Source organism: Heliangelus exortis, chromosome 2 (assembly GCF_036169615.1).
Source record: "Heliangelus exortis chromosome 2, bHelExo1.hap1, whole genome shotgun sequence".
NCBI classification, from domain to species: Eukaryota; Metazoa; Chordata; class Aves; order Apodiformes; family Trochilidae; genus Heliangelus; species Heliangelus exortis.
In genome coordinates, this window is record NC_092423.1 from 44,487,455 (window position 1) to 44,512,616 (window position 25,162).

The 25,162-nt window shown below is 39.2% G+C and overlaps 1 protein-coding gene across 2 annotated transcripts; it reads right to left on the reverse strand.

Annotated features, from left to right (window-relative positions):
• Positions 1-887: 887 nt before the first annotated feature.
• Positions 888-24,474, reverse strand: TOPBP1 (DNA topoisomerase II binding protein 1). Of its 2 annotated transcripts, XM_071735799.1 has the most exons (28): positions 24,388-24,474; positions 23,907-23,994; positions 23,201-23,335; positions 22,458-22,601; positions 21,518-21,699; positions 21,184-21,377; positions 20,199-20,378; positions 19,057-19,226; positions 18,361-18,524; positions 17,627-17,874; positions 17,054-17,373; positions 16,117-16,289; positions 15,739-15,950; positions 14,163-14,455; positions 12,304-12,477; positions 11,063-11,172; positions 9,869-9,992; positions 9,350-9,499; positions 8,775-8,877; positions 7,969-8,161; positions 7,101-7,327; positions 5,951-6,105; positions 4,934-5,048; positions 4,264-4,427; positions 3,297-3,437; positions 2,105-2,194; positions 1,520-1,681; positions 888-1,120 (listed from the first exon to the last, which is right to left on the reverse strand). In XM_071735799.1, exons 2-28 carry the CDS (start codon positions 23,985-23,987, stop codon positions 977-979), a joined length of 4,548 nt encoding a protein of 1,515 aa, XP_071591900.1. In that variant the 5' UTR covers positions 23,988-23,994; positions 24,388-24,474; the 3' UTR covers positions 888-976. The 2 variants fall into 2 exon arrangements, with proteins under 2 accessions (XP_071591900.1, XP_071591901.1); XM_071735800.1 differs by lacking the exon at positions 24,388-24,474 and having other exon boundaries at positions 23,907-24,087.
• Between the last annotated feature and the right edge of the window lie 688 nt (positions 24,475-25,162).

The window sequence follows — 25,162 nt, forward strand, 5'->3', positions numbered from 1 at the left end:
GCATGGAAAATAGAATATATTCCCTTCCCCATTTAAAGCAATGAAGAGATAAATACAGTTTAAAGATGTTACATATGTTTCCCCAGACAAATCTACCCTTCCTGTGCAACAGTATGTGATGCTTTTCTGTTCCAATAGGCTGCAGCAATTTCAGCTTCTTAAATACAGCTCTTCAAATTCCATAAGCACAAACACTTCTACTTAGATTACCACAGTGCAGCTCATGCAGAGTAAGTTCAGTAAACAGAAACCCATAACCCACAGTTACTAAAAGCTCAAACAGTTTGTCACAGTGTGGTAGCCTAGAAACATTTCCAGCTGCTGGAAGCCAACATCTTTTTTCTGCCTCTGGTTCCTGCCATGGGCTCAAGCAGGGAGCATGGTCAGACAGATTTCACCTCTGGTCAAGCAGAGTTGAGTTTATGTTTGCTGAACATCAGCACTGAGTACAGCAGTACAACAACAGCACCTCTGTTTTATAGAAATAATTTATTACACCCTCTTGTTATAGTGCAAAAATTTACAAGCCACTTCTTTTTGTCCCGTTTCTCTTTTCCCCTTCTAAAGAAAATACTGAAAGAGGAAAAATTCATGTAAAACCTAAGTCCATTACTGTGGGCAAATACAACAGAATTTGTTGCAACTGGTGTTTTCCCTACAACACACAGATAAAAGATGTGATAAGCATCTCACAAAGTATTTCTCTAGCTATTATTATACAGTGGTGCCCCTACACACAATCATTAGTTGAATGGGTCAGGACATTTTGGAGACAAAGTGGTTTTTGGATGAGTTCTTGCCACATTTCTAGAGGCCACTGATATCCCAAGTAATCTTTCCCATCAGTATTACTGTAAAACTGTTTTAATTACAGGACAAACTGGAAGTGAATCTCAAAGCGTTTAATTTTTGTGGTGAGAATGGAAAAATATAAATACAAATTTTAAAATGTCCAAATTAAAAACATGGAATTTGCTCAGTGTATTCTGGATCTCTTGACTCTGCTCATTTCTCCCAGTGCTTTTCTTTTCTGGGATACTCCAGTTTCAAGTTCCATGTTATTCTGAAGGTAGGATTCAGCTTCTGGCAGGCAGTAAGACTCCACCGGGGGAGGTGGATCCTTCAACAGAGAAAGAAAGGGAAAAAAAATTAAAAAAAAAAAGCTTAGTATAAGTTTTTGTTTACCTCAAGAAGCTTCTGAGCAGAAACAGCTCATTACTTTTTTAAAGCTGAAAATTAAAATGGACACTGCACACATATTCTGAATAGGTTTTGCAAGCTCCCTGCAGCAGATCTGCTGCCAGCAGTAGAACAAATCATGTTACAGCAACTCAGATCTGAGACCATGGATCCAAATACTCAGCACAGGCACTTGTGGCCACAACTCCTGGGGGCAAAGGCAGGTGACAGGTAAAGCTGCAGCCCCTTCCAGAGGCTTCAGGAAGCTGGGACTGCTGCAGGCAAGGGGCCTGCCCCATCCAGCTGTGGGGCAGGTGAGGAGCACCCCTGGCAGACACACCTGGATGAGGTAGTCAGCGATGTATTCCGGCTTCAGGCAGTTCACCCCTTGGGCTGCAGCCTCAGCTACGTTAACCCTGGTGTCCTCTGGCTTCAGCTTACTGAAGTCAGCAAAGAGATGGGTTGCTTCTTGAAAGAGAGATACAGAATGACCAGAAAACACCTGAAGTTGAAAACACAACAGACAAAGCCAAGCTTATTTTTGTGTTTCTTCCCCAAGACAACAGTTTCACTCATTAAATTATCTAGGCAAACCAATGGGAAATAAAATACCCCAAAGAGCTGCACTCTATACCACCATGTACCTTTCAAGAAGGATGCCCTTCTCACCAGAGCAGGGCACAGAATATCCACCTTCAGCTCCCACCAGCACCACTGACTTGTGTGACCTCAGAAACACTAATGCAAATTGCCATATGCAAAATTATTTCCTCCCACCCTCTGACCATGTCTGAGCTATCCTGTGTAATCAGTTTTGTTAAGACATTTTACTCATGAAAAATGCCCAGATTTTAATAGAAAGAAAAAAGCCACTCAAATAGAAACACATGCGTATTTAAGCATTTTTTTCAAAAAACCTTCATACTTTTGCTCCTCCTGACTGAAGAAGGCGCCTGAATCCCGCTTCCTTGGTTTGATCAACATTCAGGATCACTTTCCAGCCACTGAAAGCTCCCTAGATAAAAGACTCAAATTTAGTCAGAAGTACATCGGTACTAAAAAAAGTACAAGAATTTAATGGATCTATAGTAATTTGCCCCTTTCGTCAACAGCCATCAGATGAAGGTTTGCTATCACCTGGTTATGTTTTTACTGTAAATGGCAGAAAAAACCCCCACACAACTATTGGGCTAACACAAGTCAGGCAGCTTGCCCAACTCTTCCACATACACAGCAAGATGGGCAAACCAGAGGCCCTTGGCAATGAGTGTTTTTTACAGAACACCATACACTTATCTACTTGAACACAGCATTTCCCCCCAAGCCCATGCACTACATTATTCTCTCAGTTACAGCAACAGCACCTATGGCCAAATAGCTGTCCCCTACAAGAACTCAGTCTGGTTTCCAGGTAGGCAAAGGGCACAGCATATTTGTTACAAGCATTCATTTAAAAAGGCTCTTGTAAAATATATGCAAGTCAAGATTCAGCCTGGTGCAACTGAAATATCAGCACTATTTCTACTTTTCAATGAATACTCAATATTGATGCCTAGTTTGAGAGATTAAAGTCTTTGGGAAGACTAATTCCCCCTTTCAAAAAAATCTCACTGGAAGACTGTGGAACTTGCACTGTGAAGATAAGGGAAGGTGCTTTGGCAAAGGTGCAAACTTGTGCCATGTTTGAAGCACATTATGCTCACTGCTATAAAAATGCTGTCTGGAGAGCTGTGTTCAGCTACATGTAACTGTTACTGCCAGTACCAGTTCTGGTTTTCTAGTAAAGCCCAGTTGGGTCACCTCCCCAGCAAGGGATTCTAAGTGTAATCATCATGGCCAAGGGACATTTGCATACATAAGTAGCCACATTCCAGCTTTGGAAAAAATGAATAATGGTTCAGGAGGAGAATGAGACACAATATGCCAACATAAAAAGTTTTTTTAAAACAAAATTACTTCACAAAAATATATCCAGCTAAGCCATTATGTTCTTTAGACCAAAGCAGATTAAATTTCCCTGCTTGTTAAATTTCTGAGTTCCTTGGTGACAATCCCTGTCATGTCCACCCACACTGTACAACTTACATGAGTATGTGAATACCTCAGCAATACCATACCTCAACAATACCAGTTTCTTGCCAGCCTTTATGAATTTTTTTCCTCCACCTCATGGCTGCAAGTGCTAGTTTCTTCTGGTTTACATTGATTCCAGGCAAAACATTAAGTATGGAATTACTTCCCCACTCATAATCATCTTCCTAGAACAATCATAAGCTTGCATTACAAAGCAGTTCTGCCAATTTTAACAGTAGAAATAAGAAAAAAACCCCAAAGATGGAAAAAACACAAAACCAAAAGAAAAAAACCCCAAACCCCCCATCCCAGAACCCCAAAACAAACAAACAAAAAAACCAGAACAAATCCCAACCCACTCTACCTTTATACAGCAACTTTGTCTGACCAAAACAGCTCTAGTTAAAATTAGAGATATGGCTCTTGCCCATATGTATCTCAAACAACACATTTTCTGTGACTTCAAGTCATGTTGTAGTCAGACATATTCCTCCTGCAATGGAACTCTACACCAATGCAAAGAAACTCACTACTCTGTACACCATTGACTCTAAGTTTCTGCAGTGTCTTCCAAAACAATGAAAGGTGGATTTCATACAAAAAGATATGAACCAGTTCATAGGCATTATGTTAAAGTTAGCCTGGATGATGTAAAAGAACTAACAGACCCAGGAAAAGAAGTGCTAAATATTGGTTAGGGTGGTGAGGAGCTAGAAGAGTGTTCAAAAACATTTATATACATGGTTATGGAGTTGGATCACTTAAAACTACTATACTGACTTATTGAAAGGGCCAGGATTTAATTCTTGGTGTAAAAAGATCCATATAAATGTAGCTGATACCAATGAGAATTTACCAAAAAGTACCCTGGCTCAATATTCAGAACTAACTATCAAAATAGAGGTGTTTTGTTGTCCCTATAGTAAGAGTTTGGTCCTCTCCTAGTAGTGTAAAATAAAAACAAGTTTAAAAAAGGTGCAAAATCCTCATTTCTTAAGGACAGTCAGATACCTGAACAAAGCAGCCAGCTCCTCTACATGCCTCCAGGTAGGAACGATGAAGCACCCACTTTCCAGCTGCTATTGAAGCCAGGATTTTTTCATTTCGAAGAGGATGTCCCACAACAATGTGCGTGCAACTTGGATCAAAGCACTGCTTCTCAAGTACTATTCCACCTTGGAAGTGAGGAATGGATTTGATTAAAAATATTTAAGGGTCATGCTGTGCCACAGAAAAGATCAACTCAAACTCTGTGAATTCAGATACAAAGATACTTAACTCAAACTGACATTGAAAACATTATCATTGAAGTGACATGGGCAGAAGCTGGCAAGAAAGGAGAAGTGGTCAGGAAACGGTGGCTCTGATAAAATAAATGAACTGCCAGTGTAACAGACAGGGATGAGAGACACCCCAGAGGACCCCAGCAGCCTTGGGCAATCCCAACTGTAAAGAATGAGGCCCTTGTAGAGACAGAAAAAAGAAACTGCAAGAAGACAAAACTATTACTGTTTTATGGTAAAGCTGATCACTTTCATAATAATAATATACTCAAAAGGCATAAATTGGAGACCTCAAATCTGATGGGTCATTAACAGAAGCCCATTCTTTTCCCCAGTGAGCCACAGCTGACCAGTTTACAGACACATATTATTGTTTGCATTTTACATATATCTGGTACCTAATTCCTCAATCAGGTGGCAGTAATCAAATCTTTCGTGAGGACTAAGAGAAGACAGCTGAAATTTACGTTGTTTTTCTGGTTCTTCACCAGCCTTCTCATCTTCTGTAGCAACCTGGAAATACAGTAACAGATTTTGAAAATAAGAAAGATCACACTGACAGCTGATTATTTCTCTGCCAAAGATTCTGTGTTATTTTTATATTAAGTTTTCTTTTAGTCAGGCAAAGCAGAACCAAACCTGTCAATTACTTAACAAAAGCTTGGATCTTAACAAATCAAAGTTGGGCTACTGCTTGGTTCCCCATTTCTTCAGGGCACAGCTGAACCAATCTGTCATTAGAAACTAATCCTTTGTTCATATCCATGCCAAGCTGAACACATGAAGGGATCATCATCCATCTATCACACTGCCCCATTCATTCAGAGTTTGATTAACTTGGAGGGCCTCTATGCATTTCCAAGAGGGGCTGTTTACTGGCATGACACAATGTGCCTCTGGAGATAATGTAGCTGCTGAAAGTTTGAGCATCCAGTGATACATTGTGGTCAAAAAACTAAGCTGGTTTTCCCAGCCTCTTCCAAGTTCCCTATAGCAAAGCAGAATTTAAACGAGGTTTTTGGCAGAAAAATAATCTTCAGTTTGTACCTAAACATAAATTCCAGATACCACCAAGGAAACAAAAGTCTAACTTTTTTTTCTCATCATCCAAACATAGCTGGAGGAGTGCCAAGAAATACAAATAGTAATTTCACTCCAAAGCCCACCTCGGTGTTCCAGCAGGAAGAGGGCAAACAGCTTTATTTGCCTGAAGAAACAAGCTTTATTTACCTAACAATCATTATTCAAAACCTCAAAGGAGGGAAAGAAAAATAGACCTGACATAAAAGTAAGCCACTTGAAGATTTTAAATGCAGATATTAACTGGTTTGATATTTTCCATCAATTTCAAAACCTCTTGAAGTGTACATCTGTCTGGACACAAATGATCATAAACATTTCTTCATAAGACAAACCTTTTCAGTGGGCTGTGGTGCCACAGGAGGGTTAGCCAGTGGGAAAGCAATGCTGGGGGCTTGCGGGGTGGGGATCAAACAATCTTTAGTTGTTGCTCTACATACAGGATTTTTTTCATCTTCAACCAAATCTCCATCCCCAGTCTCAGGAACAGCTGTGAAAGTAAGGCATTTTTGCATGACCTGTCTTTGTCTGAAAATAATTATGGATTAATAAAAACACCCCACATAACTATCCTAAAAGGACAAAACACAACTGCTGCTGCAACATGCACAGTCACATTTCACCACTGCCCTTCTTAAAGATGCTCTTCCTTGTATCACAAGTCACCAGTTTTAATATTGCAGATTCATGTATGTCGATGACATTTTGAAAAAAAAAACAAACAACACAAATGGCCTAATTTTTCTGGCTAAACTGCACCGACTCAGTTTAACCAATAATCAATTTAATGCTTTAGCTTTTTTTCTTCAACCTCCTCTAGGCCAGGATCAGTTTTCAGGAATACTGTTGGCACAAGCAGCAACTCTCTGACAGAAGGAGTTGGGGCAAGAAGGACGGAGTAGGGAGAGGCAAATAAATTATTCCACCATATGACAGGAGGCAGGAATGGCAAGAAAGCAAAAATAGATGAAAAAACCTAAGTATGTTGCTTCCTTGGCCCTAGCAACAGACTGCCTTCACGGGATCCTAACCTAGGCATGTCCATCAGCAGCTCTCACACACTCATAGGTAACTACTTCTTATATCTCTATTCTTCACCTATAAATATTTCTGCTATAATTAAAAAGATTCTGCTACTGGCATTCCCATTTGAATTTCACTATACCTACCTGAATTGTTACCTGGAAATTAGCTAAGGTTCCAAATAAAAATTTGGAAGATTTCCTAAAGTTGATGCAGACTTTTAAAACAGGTGCTGCCTTGTTGTTTGATCACAAATAGCAAATGGACACGAATGCTCCTCTTTAAAATTTACACAGTAACACACAATGAAGATTAAAAGATGTAAAGTTGTATTTCTGGCATTCAAGAAACGCCAACAATTTGCACTTTAAAAAAAATATCAGAATTCAAACAGTACTGTAAGCCTCAAAGATCAAATGGACGCTGTACCAAAGAATAAAGATACTGTGTTTCTAATTTTACCTATAGCAGCCATCTCTGCATCAGCTAAAGATCCTTTGAAGGCAGACTCATCCATGTTCTTATTGGCATTACTCTGACCTTGCTCAGGGTACTGGGAAGGACTATTAGGCCACTGAAAGTTGCTGACAAGTCTTGCTCTCTCCTCCCTTGCAGTAGGATCATCCCAGATGATCTGCTCACTCTGGGATGGCTCAGTGTTTATATCTGTGAGTGCCTGACGGGACTGCCTAATAAAAAAAAAAAAAAAACATAAACCCCCTCAATATTAATTTGTTTTACAGAAGACTACCATACTAGAAGGAAAGGTGCTAATCATAATATCAGCTGTGGTATCCAATAGAAATTATTATTAGAAAGTAAGGCTGGGAAAGGGGAAAATCTCAGTGTAAAAGCAAAACCAGCAGTCAAGCTTTGTATTGCAAATCCTATTCTCTATTTAAAGAGAAAAGAAAAAGAAAAGAGGACAAACATTCACAGAGGTGCTTTGCAGGAATATGGACTACTTGTCTATAACTTACGTACTGAAATCCTGCAGCAATGTTTTGTTCAAAATCTGTAAGAACACTAACTAATGTGAAGAGAAAGAAATCAGTAGGTATAATTAAATTCAAAATTAAATAAGCCATCACACCATCCTACGATTTTTTGAAAAAAAAAAAATATACCCACTATGGATTAAGATAATACTCACTCTGACTTTTAACTAACATGTCTAGTTAAAATTCCTCCGAATTGCATGAGGAGGAACTTAAATACACCACTAGAGAAAGGCAATACATTTGGAAACTCTGGAGTCATATTCATGCTTCAATGACTAAGTATGCACAGGGAGGACAAAATAAGATACTCTGGAAACACAAACCAATACCTTAGAGCTTCCAAGACCCTACTGCGGCCATTTCGCACGGACCGTGTGCTGTCAGGAGTGGTTGGAGAACCATCAAAGCTGTTCCTTGAAAGGGAACTTCTTTGCCCTTGTGGTTTCACTAATGATGTAGCAGACATGATCTCCTGCAGCTGCCTTTGGAAGTTCTCCCTCATTTCTAGTGCTTGGGTTAAAACTTGAGAAGAAAGAAAATTCACAAGATCAAGACTTTAGCTGTACTCAGTGAAAAGTAACAAATTCCAGACAGCTTCTACCTCTTACCTCCTGGCACCAGGACAAAAACAATACATTAGAAAGGATAAGAGATATCTGAAAAAAAATATCTAGGAAAATTACTTCTGCCCTGAGTCACATATTCCTATACACAAGCAGATACCTCCATTTGTCTCACTTCTGAATTTGCTTGCATGATCTAACTTATATCCACAATTCTCTCGCAACACATTTATTTACACAACAAAAAAGTTATCCTCTAAACCAGTGATTTGTCATGTTAAAGACAAACTTCAGCGTTTTAAAACCAAAGAAACAGCAATTAAGTAATTTGCAACAGATTATCATGATTTTCTTGTTGGCTCTAGGGCTTTACAAGAGAGCAAATCCCTTCTCTCATATTCAGCAACAATAAGGACTAGCTGTACTCAAGTGGTATATAAATTAGTACCTAAGGATTCCAAGTAAAGGTACTAATCTATATACCAGTCAAGTACAGTCAGCACCTGTAATTGTAAAAGGCTTTTATTGTTTACTGTTCTACAATTATTTTGAAAACAGTGATTTGCATTTACCTCCCTTGGAGTCACTTCTTACAGACTGTTCCTCATCTGTTGTGATCGTTCCCTTTATTTGGTCAGTAGTTACATCATCATCTTCTTCATCCACTGCAATAATCTAAAATGCAAAGACAAGTAGGATTCTCAAACACAAAAATTTTTTGCTTTTTACCCATGTTCAATACTTGAGTGAATTCTGAAGATTATTCATCTTGCCTTAGAGTATATCTAACCTTCCTGCTATTGCAATGGCAGCAAAACAGTGAAAAGCAGCAGCAGTGACAACACCTATTCTGCAGTCTAAATGTCTAGGAAGGCAAATTCACACCTTGGATCTCATTGGCTAGAAAAAAAGGCAAAGACTGGACCTACATAGTTTCAAATTTTGAAAGCACTTGTAATCTGGAAACACCTGTGTTTCCTTCCATCACCCCAGAAGAGAATTCCAAATGCAGAAATTTAATGAAAGCTATTAGAGATGTTCCTTAAAGACAAGCTACAGCTGCTTCAGGTCATTGCTGAATAAGCAATTTTTAAAATTGTTATAATAATAAAGCAATCCAAACATTAATTTGTATCACACATTATACCTCATTTTCCTCTGCTGGTCTTCCAGTTGATGGAAGTTTACTGGAGGAGGAAAGCCTGTCATCCTGTACTGCACTGATATCCAGACTCATTTTGGGATTGTACGTGTGAGGAAAGAGAGATTCAGGTAGCCGCTTATATTCTTGGGCACTCTGGAATAACATTTATTAACACAAGAAAGCTGAGATGAGAGAGACATACCACAGCTAAGCATAGGAAAAGCACAAAAAGAACACCATCAAAAGAAGTACTTTACATGTGAAAAATATGTGGCTCTCATTCTGGGAAACATGTAGCAGAAATGTTCAATGGAAGAAAATTTCTTTCCTCCTCACAGAGAACATGGCAAAAGTACACCCATGAAAACTGACTGCTCTATTTACAAATGCAAAGCAGGATGAAAAACATCAGTTCCTATATATGTTTAACATAATTTCAAACAGAAGATCAACTGCCACATATCTGGTTTTAAACCTCCGTTTCCCTTCACTTTTAAGATGAGAACAAAGTGAGCTCCATACCTCTAAAAGCCAGTGCTCTGAAACAATGTGGATACCCCGTTCTTTAACAGATTTGTACTCCTTATTGTTGTCATTTTGACCTCCCTTGTAGATAAAGTGTGTTACAGTTTCATCAAAGCACCATCTAGAAAATAAAAGAAATACAATTTGAAGACACAAATTCCTACCAAAAAGCATTAGAAATCCATCTGAGAAATTGTTCAATGCCTTATTCATTTTACAATGCTGTTTTGCCTAAATAAACAATTTCTTCATTAAAAAAAAAAGATAGCATTCAGTTTTAAGATCGAAAAACTTCAGTGTCTTTCAAAAGCATTCCTGTAGTGAATAAAATTACATCTGATAAACATATGTAAGAAAAGGGGGTTTGCTTTAGTTTTCCTGTTCTGTTTTATTTAAGTGGAGTTCCAAATCAGTTTCTGAACATCTGACCCAGGATGAGAGATCTTTTTATTCTGTAGACATACTGAGCTGCAAGTGAAATACTGATCCTTGAAGATCGAAATAAACAAAACATAGGACTAATATTTAAACTGATAAAACCCAGTATGTGACACAAACATCTTCACTATTTCTAAGCCCCTACTAAACATAGGGGCAACTTTCTCATTCACACTGTGAATTACAATATTTAACATAGAAGTTAATAAAAAAATATGTAAATCAGACCTAGCGGCAGTAAAATTCTGTCAAAGGTTAGTTTGTACATTTTCTTTGCTACAATTTATTTTTCCTGAGCTTTTCTAAGCACACTAACTTAGCCATGCTTAGACGCTGTAAAATAATTGATTTTGACACAGAGAGAAACACACATAAAATCAGGTCAGATTCCAAATCTACACTATGAAGCAAGTTTTAAGCTACCCAAAAGGTAAACATGTTTCGTAATTTTCTTCAAAAAAGAAAAGGAAAAAAACCCACAGCATTTTTCTACAATTAGGGAAGACTTCAGCACAAATAGTCTTTCCTATTCTCAGATTTATCAAGAACAGAGACTGAGAAGAAGGGAAGATGTCCTTATTTCACATTAGAAGTGGGTGACCTCATTTTGCAATAGAAATTGTTTAAGGTGCTGAAATCTAATGTTTGGCTATAACAAAACATCGTATGGATAAGCACATTAAAATGCCAAGACTAATTTCTTAGAAGCTGCATCAGTGCAGAAGCTTAGAAGCTGATATAATCAGTTGGTACCTGTAGTCTGCCCCAAGAGAAGCTGCTACTGCATTCAGTTCACTTTGCCTCTTACCGAGTTTTTTACTGACATATATAACAACACCAGCTAGAGGCTTGGGGTCTTCTTCCTGTTCAAGCAGCAGGGAAGAAACAGGAGAGTCATGTTTTGAAGGTTTGTGCATCAATAACAAAAATACTTAGTATTTAGTGCATCATGTAGTAAAATATGCAGTAACAACAAAACCGCAATAAACATTTTCTCTATTTTTGGTGCTCCCAAACTCCATAGTCAAAACCTGGTACTATTATCATTCCATGCACTATGAATCCAAAGACAAAAGATTCCCTCTCAGTCAGTCTCCCTGGAACATACTCTCCTCCTTCCATCACAGACTGACAGTTCCTTAACACTGAAATAAGGGAATTGTCAAACCTGACACCACACAAGTATTTCTTTGCACTGGAGTGAAAAAAGTGAAGATAATAAACTAAAAAAATGAGTGACAGTCTTTTCTCAGAATCATGGAATAGTTTGGGTTGGAAGAGACTTTATGCTAAGGACCCCAGAACTGGACACAGTACTTCTGTGGGCTCTCATGAGTGGAGGGGAGAATCACCTCCTGTGACCTGCTCTTGCCTCTCCTCCACAGTACACAGTGGCAAGCCACAAATAAATGCTCCCTTTCCTTCTACATCATCATCTGTTTTCTCTAACTACTGTAGATTAGTCTGAAGAGGCAAGATGGCTACAAGAAAGGATAACATAATGTGCCTTTATAAGGGGGTAGAGGCAACTGATCATATCTTGTACCTCTTAGCAAGCAGAAGAGCAGCACCCTATAGAGGAAGATAGGAAAAGAGGACAAATGCATTTAAAAAGAAGCCCTGATTTCAGTACACTACAAAACATTTAATCCTGCTTGTCTGGAGCCTAGGAATATACATGTGATGAAATATTTTTATGCCAACACTAAAATATCTAAATTGGTACACATTTACATGCCATGTTACTTAGCAACTGCTTAATATTCAAGGCAGTAGTAATGACAGTAGAAAAAGATTTTCACATTCTTTGCCTTCCAAGAGGAAACTTACCTATCTTACCTTTAGTCTCACTGGAGACTGCATAATGATATGGATTTCTACTCAATAAATCACAAAGAACAATTCACAAACTCCTTTGTAACTTAAACAACAAAAGATATGGCATTTTCTTAATTAAGCCTATGCTCCAGAAGCTCAAATCCAAAACTTCCTACCACTTCTGGCTGTGCAGCAGTCAACTGAGGGCTGGCTGTAAGAGCTACTGCATTCCTTGTACTGTTTGCCAGTGCCAATTTCAAGTTTCTGCCGATGACTTCAGAGAGAGGAGTGCTCAGTTTTCTGGATTTTTGATCATGACCTCCTGGAGTTTCCAAAGCTGCAAGAGCATCCTACCAGAAAAAGAAGAAAGAAACTGACTTTCATGAATGTGTTACCAAATTGTCACTCAAGCTGAAGTTCCACAAGTATAGTCTGTAGTAAGATCTCATACTCCTAAACCAGAACAGGGTATTACAGTAGCACCTAGCAAGTGCAACTGTTGTACCATTGCACAAAAGCAGTCTTAGAGCCTGGATAAACAAAACAGGAAGAAAACAGGTTATTTAACTCTTTTCACTGCCATTAGTGAAAACTGCCCTCAGTAAAAAAAGCCAGTGGCCAAACCCATTCCTAATACTAATCTATTATTTAATTTAATAATACCTCCTGCCAAAAGAGCTGTATTAGTATGTGATTCTATCTGCATTCCTAAAGCACTGCGTTTTCTACTGTCCCTTTTTTAAAAGGAGAAATCTTAGTCTAGAATATTTTGCTCTGGAAAATTACCAGTGGTGAAATATTAGATTTCAAAAAGTGGAGTACCAACTGAATCACAGAACGGGTTGAGTTGGAAGGGGCCTTAAAGACCATTGAATTCCAACCCCCCTGACATGTGCAGGGACACCTCCTGCTAGACCAAGTTGCTCAAAGCCCCATCCAACCTGGCCTTGAACACTTCCAGAGAGGGGGCATTCATAACTTCCCTGAGCAACCTGTTCAAGTGTCTCACCACTGTGGCAGTGACAAACTTCTAATATCTAAACTTAATTTATCTTTCTGTTTAAAACCAAATGGTTTAAAACCATTTCCTCGTTTCCTGACACTACACTCCCTGATAAAGAGTCCCTTTCCTGTCTTCCCTGTGGGCCACCTTTTAAGTACTGGCAGACTGCTGCAAGGTCTCCCTGGAACCTTCTCTTCATAAAGCAGAACTTACAAAACGAATATGACAATCTTCTAGTTTTTAATACTTGTTTTGCTGTACTGCAGGCAGAGGGGCTAAAACAAACCCCAAAACAAACAAAAAAAACCAACCCCCCCCCAAAACAAAACAAAGCAACAAAACAACCAATCCACAAATAAGTGCCCCCCAAAACCTTAACAACTTTACAAGAATTAAGTACGTTCACCTTTCATTTAAGGCTTCAAAAATGAAAACCAAACCTGAAACCTTCCAAAACACACCTGAGTCATTCAAGAGCATTATGGCACAGATGCTCCTAAGTGTCAGGGGGTTTCTTTAAGACTGGTAGTTTTTATAGCCTTTTGATGGCTTTCAGAAGACAATGAATCTAGAACCAATTTATTTTCAAAGTTCAGTAACAGTTCTGTAACTGCTATAAAGCTATTACATTAAAGCTTGCAAAGTATCATTTTATCACAAAACAAGCAACACTTGTTTCCAAATCCTGGATCAATTATAAGCCTTATTGTTACATTTCTCAGTGTTTAGATGTAAGGAACACAGCTTGAGTGCTGTGTGAGGCACAGAACACATGAGCATATGATGCAAAAAAGAAAAATATGCTTTGTTAAGAACATTGTAGCATCTAGTAGCCAATAATTTTAGTCCACAAATCATGAGAAATATATAAACAAAGCCAATTAGAAGTCTGTGACAGAATTAGAAGTCTGATTAGAAGTTTATGACAGCATAAAAATGGGTAAGCCCAGGTTTCTGTGCTGCTCTTAGGTTTATGTGAATATTTAACCCTACTGCCTATACAGACAGAAAAAAAAAGGCAAAGATGATCACCTTTACATCAAAAGAAGGCTTGAACAACTTGTCTTTGGAAAGAAATTTTGATGGTGTATCAAGATGTAAAGATGGTTCTTTCTGTGGCAGTCCCCCCGGTGCAAGAGGGGTTGTCTTCTTCCCAATATGATGAGAGACTACAGCTTGAAAAGCTTTACTCTGGAACCTGTTGATATCAAGAGGGGTCACAGCTGTTTTTTTTCCAGCTTCAAGAAGACAAGTAGGTTGTTCTGAATCAGGAGATTTGAAAGTTGCTGGTGTCTTGCTAAGCTGAGTAATGGAACTCTCCTCATCTTTGAAAAAACAAAGAAGACATAAGGGAGCAATCTTGTTTTTCTTCTCAACACAGATCTCATGTACACTACCACTTAACAACTGGAAGTTCATCTGGCCTTTCTTTCTCTAAAAGAAAAAATAATTTGTATGCCACTCCCAATAAATGCTCTAAACTGACAATTGCATTTTAAAAGCCATCATAAGTGTCCCTTACAGTTAGCTGCTTAGTTTGAATTACACTGGTACTGAGCTTCAATCTGAAGAGTGAGCAGTCCCTGGGCTGCTCAGTGTTCGTGGTTCTACACATACCTGTATAGATCACACACGTTGTACAAAACAAAGATCCAAGAAAAACAAATGGAATTCATAACAAATTCTTCCCTTTCAACATTAAAGGTAACTCTTCCTTCCTGGTTCCTTACTTCTCATGCAACAAAAAAATTCTTTCATATTAATAACTGAATCACATTTCTTTAGGTCACTATGTACACTTCCAGTCCCTTATGCTTTTGGATTAGTAGGAAAGAGATTTATCCAGGAATATGGCCTCAAAATTTATCCATCATAAACACTTCTAGATAAGCATGACTCCTCATCTTTGTAGTTCAAGAAGATTAGCACAAGTAATGCTTTTACATTTTACTGCTAATTTCCCCAGACACCTTTTTTTTTCCTTAAAAATGTAGTATGTAGACAAGATGTTCATATGTCAACAACATACCTTTTATCCTCCAACTCAGTGACCCATATAATTAATTCACAAGGGTGAATTAGGGTAAAACAGGTCTACTGACATTCAGTGTTGAATCACTGTAGTTTGCATCTTAACATGGAAGAAATATTGACAAATAAATGGTGTGAAATAACTGAAAAAAGGAGCAGAAGCATCAGAAGATGAAGTAGGCATGAAGAACAGAACACAGGGGTACCGTGTACCTGCAGACTGAGATGTAGAAAGTTCTAAGGTGGATCTATCATCAGTTCCCATGCAAGCTAGAGAGCAACGCTAAGTGTCAAAAGGACCAAGAGATAGTGAGAGCTTCATTCCCAACCAAGTGATATACACAAGACTTCACTAGTTCCAGAAGACGTGTAGCAAATACACAGTACCATTTCTAGAATCACTACTCAACAACAGGGAAAAAAGAAAAAGGAGAAAAATACTTAGAATAGTATCCTTTAGCTCTAATAGTTCAAAGGTGTTAGGGAAAAAAACCATAACATTGTCACACCTGCCTTCTTTATGATGAACCAACAGTACACTGACACAATCGTACTCCCTAACTTGCTAATAACCAACCTTCAGCTGCTGCATTTTCAACCAGGAACTTGCTTTCCTCTGCCCTCTTTCCTGTCCTTGCAGACTCCAAAAGCCAAGCTACAGTGACTGCTGGCAAATTCCACTTCTTCGCAGCTTCATACTTGGAACCATCCGGTTCTCTCACCACAAGATGGGTACTGGCAAACATTCCCTTTTTCACATTGTCTTTCCGCACAAAGAATTCTTGAACTCTGAAATTAGATTCATTGAAGAGTCGTTTAGTCATAAACAAAAATTAATCTAGGGCATGGTTAGTAACTGCATTCAAGCAGCAGAAAAAGAGCCAGCAGAATTATCTAAGGCCACCTGTACATCGTATTGTCTGTCTAAGAACAGAAATGGTGACAGGAGACATACCTTGCTCCTAGCAGTCCAGCCAGATAAACCAGGGAGTCTCTCTCTGCACCAGTGAATTGGCTAAAAGAAAGAACACAATCTTCCAGAGGGGTAACTCCTTCCATCACTGGGACTGGCGTGAAAAGTGGATTGGACTGGGGATCTAAAAGGAGCTGCTGTTCCACACATGTTATCTTAAAGGAGGCAAAAGAGATAAAAATGCAAAAATCAAGCCAAATAAAAAAGTCAACAATATTTTAGTTAATGTATGACACCATCTATGAGGTCAACAGGCAATCCTGCTTCCACTGTTGCATCTAAGACAAATTATTTCCCACTGAATCAGAAAAAACCTGACAAAACAAAAATTGTCTAGAAATTTGACATACTGAGGTGTTACTCAGAACTGTGCAGTTCTTATTCTCCCAGCCCTTGAGGCTGCCTTAAAGTGATCCAAGGGTCTGTATAGATGTACTTCCCAAAAAGTAACCTAGTACTGAAGAAATACTAACAGCTGTTAGTCTACATTATGTGCCTGTTGTTGGCATATATGGTTAATATTTTTTTCACTCTGAACTACGAAGCTGATTTGCTCCTCTCCTGCAAGTTAAAAAGCACGGAATCAGAAAAAGTAAGTACTAAGTTATGAACTGAAATTGTTAATAGTCAACTACCTCCATCCTGAATTAGTTATTTAGAGAGAATGCTGTCACTCTCACACAGAAAGCCTTTGAGTTATGACAATGCAGTCCTATTTAACAACCCTGCAGAAAATGAAGTGAAACAGATAAAAGACACCTTACAGATGCAGAGGCTTTAAAGCATGCTTTCATTTAGCATGCTGAAACATATCAAGGCTACCAGTACCAGTTACATTTGAGCCACTGGTATGCTGGTAAGGCATATTTCTAATACAGATACCTGTTTATTCATGGAACTGAAAGCCTAAGTCCCTTACCAGCCACGTATTTGTGACAACATCCCCAACAGTCGACTTCACCGTGCACCCCAATAAAGGTACCACAGCATAGTCTGCAACGGTTCTGCTCTGCAGGGACAGAATTTTCCCAGCATTCTCCTTTATAAGATCTGCCATGCAGGCCTCATCCTCTTCACCAAAACCCAAAAGAAGAAATTGCTTTCTGACAAACAAGCCTCCTCCAGCTAGTGCAGAAGACTCCCCCAAAGAGCCATTACAGATGGAAGATTGATTTTCTCCTTGAACAGTCAAGTGAGTAACATCGTTGAAGGTACTAGATGTTAGTTTTTCAGCTTCATCTGAAAAGAAAAGAAAAAAACCCAAATAACCAACCACAGACAACTCAAAATAGTTTTGGGAAGAAATAGCAGTATTCTGCTTTTCTCAGTCACATTTTAGTAAATGTGGCTGTTGAAATAGGCCTATTTAAATTTGATTTTAAAGACACAATATACTAGATGTGGCTAGCTTTTTAAAAATCAACTGCTGCAAATCTCAAATGCTAATTATGAGCATCTAAACTTTGTATTGTATACTGTGCATAGAACATACCTAATGTAGAATCATTCTTTATGTATTGAGAGAGGAAGTCATCTTCAGCAGCGTTCTGGTGTTTTGTAACATTCACAGCTTCTTTCTTCGCAATATTGTTCTTTTTGGGAAGAAGTGACTTTATTCCAGGTTGCTCCAAAATGGGGTTCTCTAACAGCTGGTAGTTTAGAGGAACATATTGCTCCACTGGCTGTAGATAACCTTTACTAAATGACTCCAGCAACCACTTCGCCGTCACTATGTGAGGTCTGTGAAATAAATAAAGTGTTATACAAACAATTTCCATCAGGCTTCAGATGTGGCTCTTCTTTGCCACTCTGCATATATTGGTATAAACACACCCCTGAAGTTTATAATGCAAATAACAAGCAAACTTATTTTACAAGCCTCGTTTTTTTTAAATTCTTGCTGCCTGAGAATTTCATACTTAATTCTTTAATATAAACTAATTCTACAACTGCTGGGTTGCCAACTCTTAATATATTCACAAACAGATGTTAACATCTCTGTTCACCCACTAGACCACTTGTTTTTCTATGCACTGAAGTGACCCATGGCTAACCAAACAACTACAGGATTCAAGAGCAGATGAGGCTGTACTTATGAATACAACTGTAATTCTTTAAGTCAAGAGTTATTTTGGATTTTCAAATCAATAGTTTTTCCTGTTTACAAGATGGTGAGAGAAAAAAACCAAGACAGTAGTAGATCTTGAGCAATATAGTTAACAGAACCTGTGAGTGGTCTTGTCCAATAAGTGTTTCAGCTCCTCACTATTTTCCCCCAAAATGACATGGGTAACATCTTCATTAAGTTGATTAAATCGAACACCACCACTGCAATTAATAAGCCGCCTCATCTTGTCCAACTTCCTGCCACTGAAGCCACACAGATAGATCTACAAAGAGAACAGACCAATATGAGACTTTAAAAGAAAAAAGTAAAAAAGAAAAAAAAATAAAGTAGGATATGTTGATATAATTGTTTTGGCTGCTGTAGAACACAGAAATTAAAGGTGCAGCTTTTGAAAAGCAGCAAAAATGTTAAACATTTAGAAACTGAGTAATTTCTTTGCAAATCAATCTAACAAAACATCAATATTCACTAACGGAATGAGCCCCTAGCCAAAGCTCTACGACCAAGAAAAACAAAACAAAAACCTAAACCCCACACCAATTCTAGAACCCATTGACCATGTTTAAATATGTATATCTAAAAATGTATAATTTTGTATTTTAATAGGTTTAATACAAGAATACACAGATATATGTATAGACACATGTGCAAGCTACAGCATACAGACATAAATCTGGCATTTGCTACTGACCAAGGAAATAACAATTTATTCAAGCAACAATTGCCAGTCCCTCAACCTACTTTCTTTTATGAGGTATGAGCAAACATTTCAAAGTATACATTGTGAAACATACTCGACACCCATCTAACAAATCTTCAGGGATGCAGAAAGAACTTATATTCAAGTTTTCCAGCTCATCAGGTAGAGGATCCAGTCTGCTGCTCATTGCAGAACTACATGTTGTTTCATTAACACCACTTGAATTGATATTGGAAATGTGGCTGACATCCGAAAGGGTATGCTCTTTAAATAATAACAATAAAAAAAAGAGATGCATTAGTTTTGGCTCATCTCTCTCCACTAAACAAAATACAAAACTACCACATACGATTTTGTTGTGCCACAAAGAAACCGGAAGTCTGAAAAAAATTACTTATACTAGGTAAGTATAACCTTGGTTAAACCAAGGGTTTTATTTACACAGATTTAAGTATGGTCTTACTAGCAAGAGTGCTTCTGCACCTTCTGTTTGTTCCAAAATGAATGTCATCCAGGAGACAGCAGCCAATGAGACCAGATTTCAAAGCCTGCATTACAGTTTTGTGGCCACCTATTAGAAATATGCTTAAAAGCAGAGAGAGGTCTCTCTGAGTGAAATCAACTTGGAGCTCAGTGATTTCTCAGATACACAGTTTCCCTAATACCAAACTTGAATTCCCACAGCTCTATTGGTAGTGCTCCTGCTCAGTCCTCTCCAGAAACAGTAGTCAGTGAGCCTGGAACAGGTGTATGGAAAGACATGTTTCAAGTTGGTGTCTTTCATGCTACAGTGTTTGTTAACAAGTTGTTTTGCTTTTTCTTGTTAATAGCATGAAGTAAAAATACATGAAGAAATAAATAATAAACCAATTAAAAAACAGCATCTATTTTCCTCCTAGAACAGCTGTAAGATTTAATACATAACAGATGCTTGTTTTAAACTACAGATGTATGAACAGTCCATTTTTAGGACTTGAGACATACACTATTAAGTCTTAAGCAATCATATACCCAATTCAGGTTTACGTTTTAAACAATTGTTCTCATGTTTAAAGTCTACACAAGTAGGAATTTTAAATTTTAAACAAAAGTAATCATCTGTGTTTAAGCACAAGCAGGATCAGAACTGGCAAAACAGCATTGCAAAAGCAGGCAGCACCCTGCTAACTTGAAACAGTTCCTCCTTACTACAAATGTTTTCTACTTTACCTTAATAAGTTTTAAAGTCTTACTTACTACCAGGCTTGCTGGCTTCATTCGTAGGTGTTGATGTACTGGGTGTATTACTCAGTTTTGATCTGGCCTCTACTCTATACATCATCTCATCCTGACAGAAGCCTTTCTCAATACTGTCAGAAAACCACTTCACAGAGACACAGTGCACATTCCACTTTTTGGCACATTCATACTTCTGACCTTTCAAAAGTAAACAAAATAAAAATCACAAGTTACTAAAAGGTTAATGCTTCAATCAGTGGTTGCTGAAAGACAGACGGACATTAAGGAAACTCAAAAATTCAAATATGCACACAAATATTCAATATGCAAGTTGTGTTCTCTTGGAACCATCTAATAAGCTGCTTACTTTGCTTTAAAGCTAAAGTACAAAAATCTCCTTGATGGCTAGTTCATGTGTAAAGTATGACAGGGTACCAAACAAACAAACAAAAAAAATAGGGCTTAAAGTTTTCAAGTGCAGAATGCAAAGTTTTAAAAGCCTCAGAGTATCTTCCCATGGGGAGGGAAACTGGGGAGGAAAAAAAAACCAACACAAAACCTTCCCATTCTTCTTAGAAAAAAACTACAATCCTTTCACCTTCCCAAGATCTAAGGGAGCTTGTATTTTGCCTTAGTATGGAATTCAGAAGGTACAAATAGATCAGTTAAAAGCACATTATCCCACAATCCTATTTCAATCAGCACATAAATTAATTCCCATTCAGCTCTCTCGGAAAACTCAGTTTTTCTTTATTCTTCCATCCATCCTAGGATTCTCTTTTTCTTCCTGTAACTAGCATCTGGATCCCTGTTGTTTTTCCTCTTTTGTTCTCCTTCCCATACCCTTAGAGCACTATAAGGATGCCCCGTGTTACTCTCCCCATCAACAATGATTCCCAACACAGGCAGTAACAGCAACAATGAAGCAAACTTCTTTGCTAATTCACATTTACACTACTTCCAACGCAACAAGTGAAAATAATATTTACTCTGCAAGTCCTACCTTTTGGCTCTTGAACTATGAGGTGAGTACACTCATTCATCTTGAGCTGCCCTGTATACTGCCCACCATGCTCAGCAGTGAGGCGCTGGACTTCTTTCCTGTCTGCACTGCTCAAGCCAGTCACACAAATTGTACAGCCCAGGAACACAGGACAAGCATAGTCTTCCATGTTAACATCAGTGTATCTCATTATGCTGAAGGGATGAAAGAAAGGAAAATAAAATATTTTTTTTTCTGTCAAGTAAGATCAACCAGAAAAAGAAAACAGTCTGAATCACCATAAGAATTACCAGTCCCCGAAACAAGTACATTTTATTTTGGGGAGGGTTTATACCTTTCCTGAGACTTATCCCACAGTGTCCTAACCCAAGAGGGAAGCAAAATAGGTTTTTTCAGAGAAGCAGCCACTAAGTATTTCTTGCTGCCAACTTCTCCAGCTATAAGATGAGTTACTGACATGTTGAGGTCTCTATACACACATCCACCCATCATCTGCACATATTTATGAACTTCTTCCTGGGTGGAGAAAAAAAAAAAATTACAGAAAATTATTTAAAAAGAAAGAAAGAAAAAAAAAGAAGAACCTGTATCATATTTATGATCACTTTAAAAAACAGAATAATGTATTTCAATTGTCCACTGTTTCTGCTAAAACACTGTCCAAGAATACAAACTGGATATTTATGGAAGCAACAAAACCCATGAAATATAACTCCATGTTGTTTGCATTTATGAAACACTGAACATAACTCATACCCTTAAGAAAAATTCTAGTCATACTGCAAGAGTAAAAATGTACAGATGGTTGGCATTTTAAGCAGAATAAATAAATAAAAAGTAAACTTATATGATTAACTATTTAAACCACAGCTGACTGAATATTTAATCTTTACCACGTAATTTTGAGTAACCCAAAAGAGAGCATGTTGTCTGTAGCATTATAGCTGCAAACTAAGATCCATCTAATCAGTTAATAAAAATCACTAAACCATGTATTTACTCCCATATTAATACAACAAATCTTATACACATATACCTACATTCCTATGAAATATATGCATAGATACAACGCTACATACACATTTATTTACTATGTGTACTTGGAAGAAGAGTCCCTCCTACTTTATACAACTCTCTACATAAAATATACATAGCCTGTGAACTGTAGAAAGGCTACCTATACGTAGACACAGTTACACATATATAGAAATGAGCTATCTAAAGCAAGTATCAATGATAATCAGCTAAACAATCCATTATGTACAATGCATTACCCTGACATCTTTCTCAAGGCTGGTACAGGACACGGTTACATCAGCCATGGTCATATTGTACACTGGATACTCCGCTCTGGGGACACATCGCTGGGACTGCATGCAGTACAGTACTACCTGTGGTCCAACAATCCTACAACCAAGCTGCAGTATAATAAGAAAAAAAAACCACGAAGAAAATCAGCAGAAGGTATACTGGTGTAAGGAAGGCTTTCCTTGTCCCTTAATCCTAAGGAAGGCAGGGCCCTGGGGCTGTCCTCCTCCCTCCCTCCTCTAGCTCTCCAGGTAGTTGACAGGTTTGTTGGTTTTTACTTTATTTTCTGCTACACATTTTCATTACAATCTTTTGGGTCTCTGGCCTCAGTAAAAGCAGCAGATGCTACAGCTAACATAGCACACAATTCTAGCTAGTCCATTTTTTTTCTGCTGGACAATTCATTGCAAGTCAAACAAAATCATTCTACTCAGACGGGAAAAAGAACCCCAAACATAAAAGACAGCTTAGAGACTCCAACACAATTAGAACTGATTATTTATTTTTCCACATGCTTTAAAATTATCCTTCTGCTTTGCTAGCCATCTTCTTCCCTATTCACAGGATGCAGAAGTTTTACTGACTTTATTATCAATACTTCAAACTGCTATATTCAGGGCAAAAAGAAAGTGCAAATATAGAAAGTATGGACTTGAGTGCTTCTACAAAAGAAGGAATGGAGCTAGAAGTAAGTTGATGGGCAGCATACCTTTTTGAGATGATTGAAAACAACTCCTTGGAAAGGATCACAAATGTAAAGGGATTTATCATTTTCTTTAATATTGAGAGCTGCTTTTTCTTCAAGGATCTGGAGGTGTTCTTCTGACTGAAATTCTTTTATAGACTGCATGTAAAAAGTTCACAAATAAACATTGTAACTGGCAAATCATGAACAGATGATCCTATGGAAACTATGCAAGTATATCTGCTTGAAACTGCTTACAACAAAGCTCCCCTCCAAGAATGTATTGGCAGAAGAAGCAGCTAAAACACCTCATGGGTGCCCTCCACGCTCTGGCTCTTTATAATACACAGACTTTCATGTTCATTACACACTGTCAGGACTTGATCCTGCTACGCAGTGCCTTTGCCTCTCCTCTCACAGTGGAAAACGATCCAGCATCCTTCCTAAGCTTGCTTAGTGTTTAGATGCATGACCACCACCTCGACCTTCCAAGCTACGGGCCACTTTACGACATCAACAGCTTTTGAAATTATAATTATTTATTGTTCTATACGCACTGCTACCGCAAAAGTGTTTTTGTTAAACAACACTTATTAAACGCTGAAGACCACTATTACAGAAAGAAGCTTTATTTCCAGATGCATACACATAAACTACATCTAACTCCACCACAACGACTGAATGAGACAATTCACAACACTCACTGAGAAAGAACACCGGGCCTACTTACCTCAAGAGCTTTAGAGAAATACTCCGAGTTCCCAGAAGACTTTATGAATTTCACGAAAAACGGCTCGTTACTGCCTTTCATCCTTTAACTGAGAAGCAAAACCCAGTGAGCCTCCTCACGTTTTCGGGATAGGCCGGCGATGGGCCGCACCGCCCACCTCCAGGAGCTGCCGAACCCCCGGCAGCCCACGGACCTGCCGGCCCACGAACCTGCCCCACGCCGCCCCATCCTCCGGAGGGACTTCTGCCGGAGTGGGAAGTCGGGCCCAGCAGGGAGCCCCTCCCCCATCAGGCCCCTTCCTCACGCCGGGACCCTGCCGCCGCCGCCCGACTCGCCCACCTCAGGGCTCCCCCGCCGGCTTGCTCAGCGCAGCCGGTTTAACCCCGGGCCCCACCGCGACCCCAACTCCCAGGGGCGAGAGGGAGAGGGAGAGGGAGAGGGAGAGGGAGAGGGGCCCCCGTCCTTATCCCCAACCCCTTACCAACAGCCCACCGCCTCCACAACGGGCGGGAAAACCGCGACCCTCACACTGCGCCTGCGCAGGGAGGGGCGGAGGGGCGGGGGGCGGTGCCGCTGGGGCGGGGTCTCCACTGGTTGGGCCGCGGCGTGGGCGGAGCGAGTGGGCGGAGGGCTTGGGGGGCGGGCTTGGGGGGGTGGGGGTGTCCACCCTCCTCCTGATGGCAGCCGCCATCGGGTCAGGGGGTTGCTGAGGCTGGAAAAGACTCTGAAGATCACCGAGTCCATCCTCGTACTAACCCTGTTACCCTGTTCCTGATGATCCACCGCTAAACCACGTCCCCGAGCACCACAGGCAGACGGTTTTTAAACACATTCAGGGATGGAGACTCAACCAGCTCCCTGAGGAGCCTGTTCCAGTGCTTAACAACCCGCTCTGTAAAGAAGTTTCTCTTGATATCCGACCTAAATCTCCCCTGACGCAACTTGAAGCCATTTCCTCTTGTCCTGTCATCTGTCACCAGTGAGAAGAGACCAACCCCACCCTGGCTACAACCTCCTTTCAGGTATTTGTAGAGTGATAAGGTCTTCCCTCAGCCTCCTTTTTCCCAGACAAAACATCCACAACACCGTCCTAAGGGGTGTTTTCCAAACCCTTCACTAGCTTTGTTGTCCTTCTTTGGACCTGCTCCAGCACCTCAATGTCCTTTTTGTATTGAGGTGCCCTAAAATGAGCACAGTACTCGAGGTGGGGCCCCACCACCAGTGCTGAGTACAGGGGCAGGATCACTTTCCTAGCT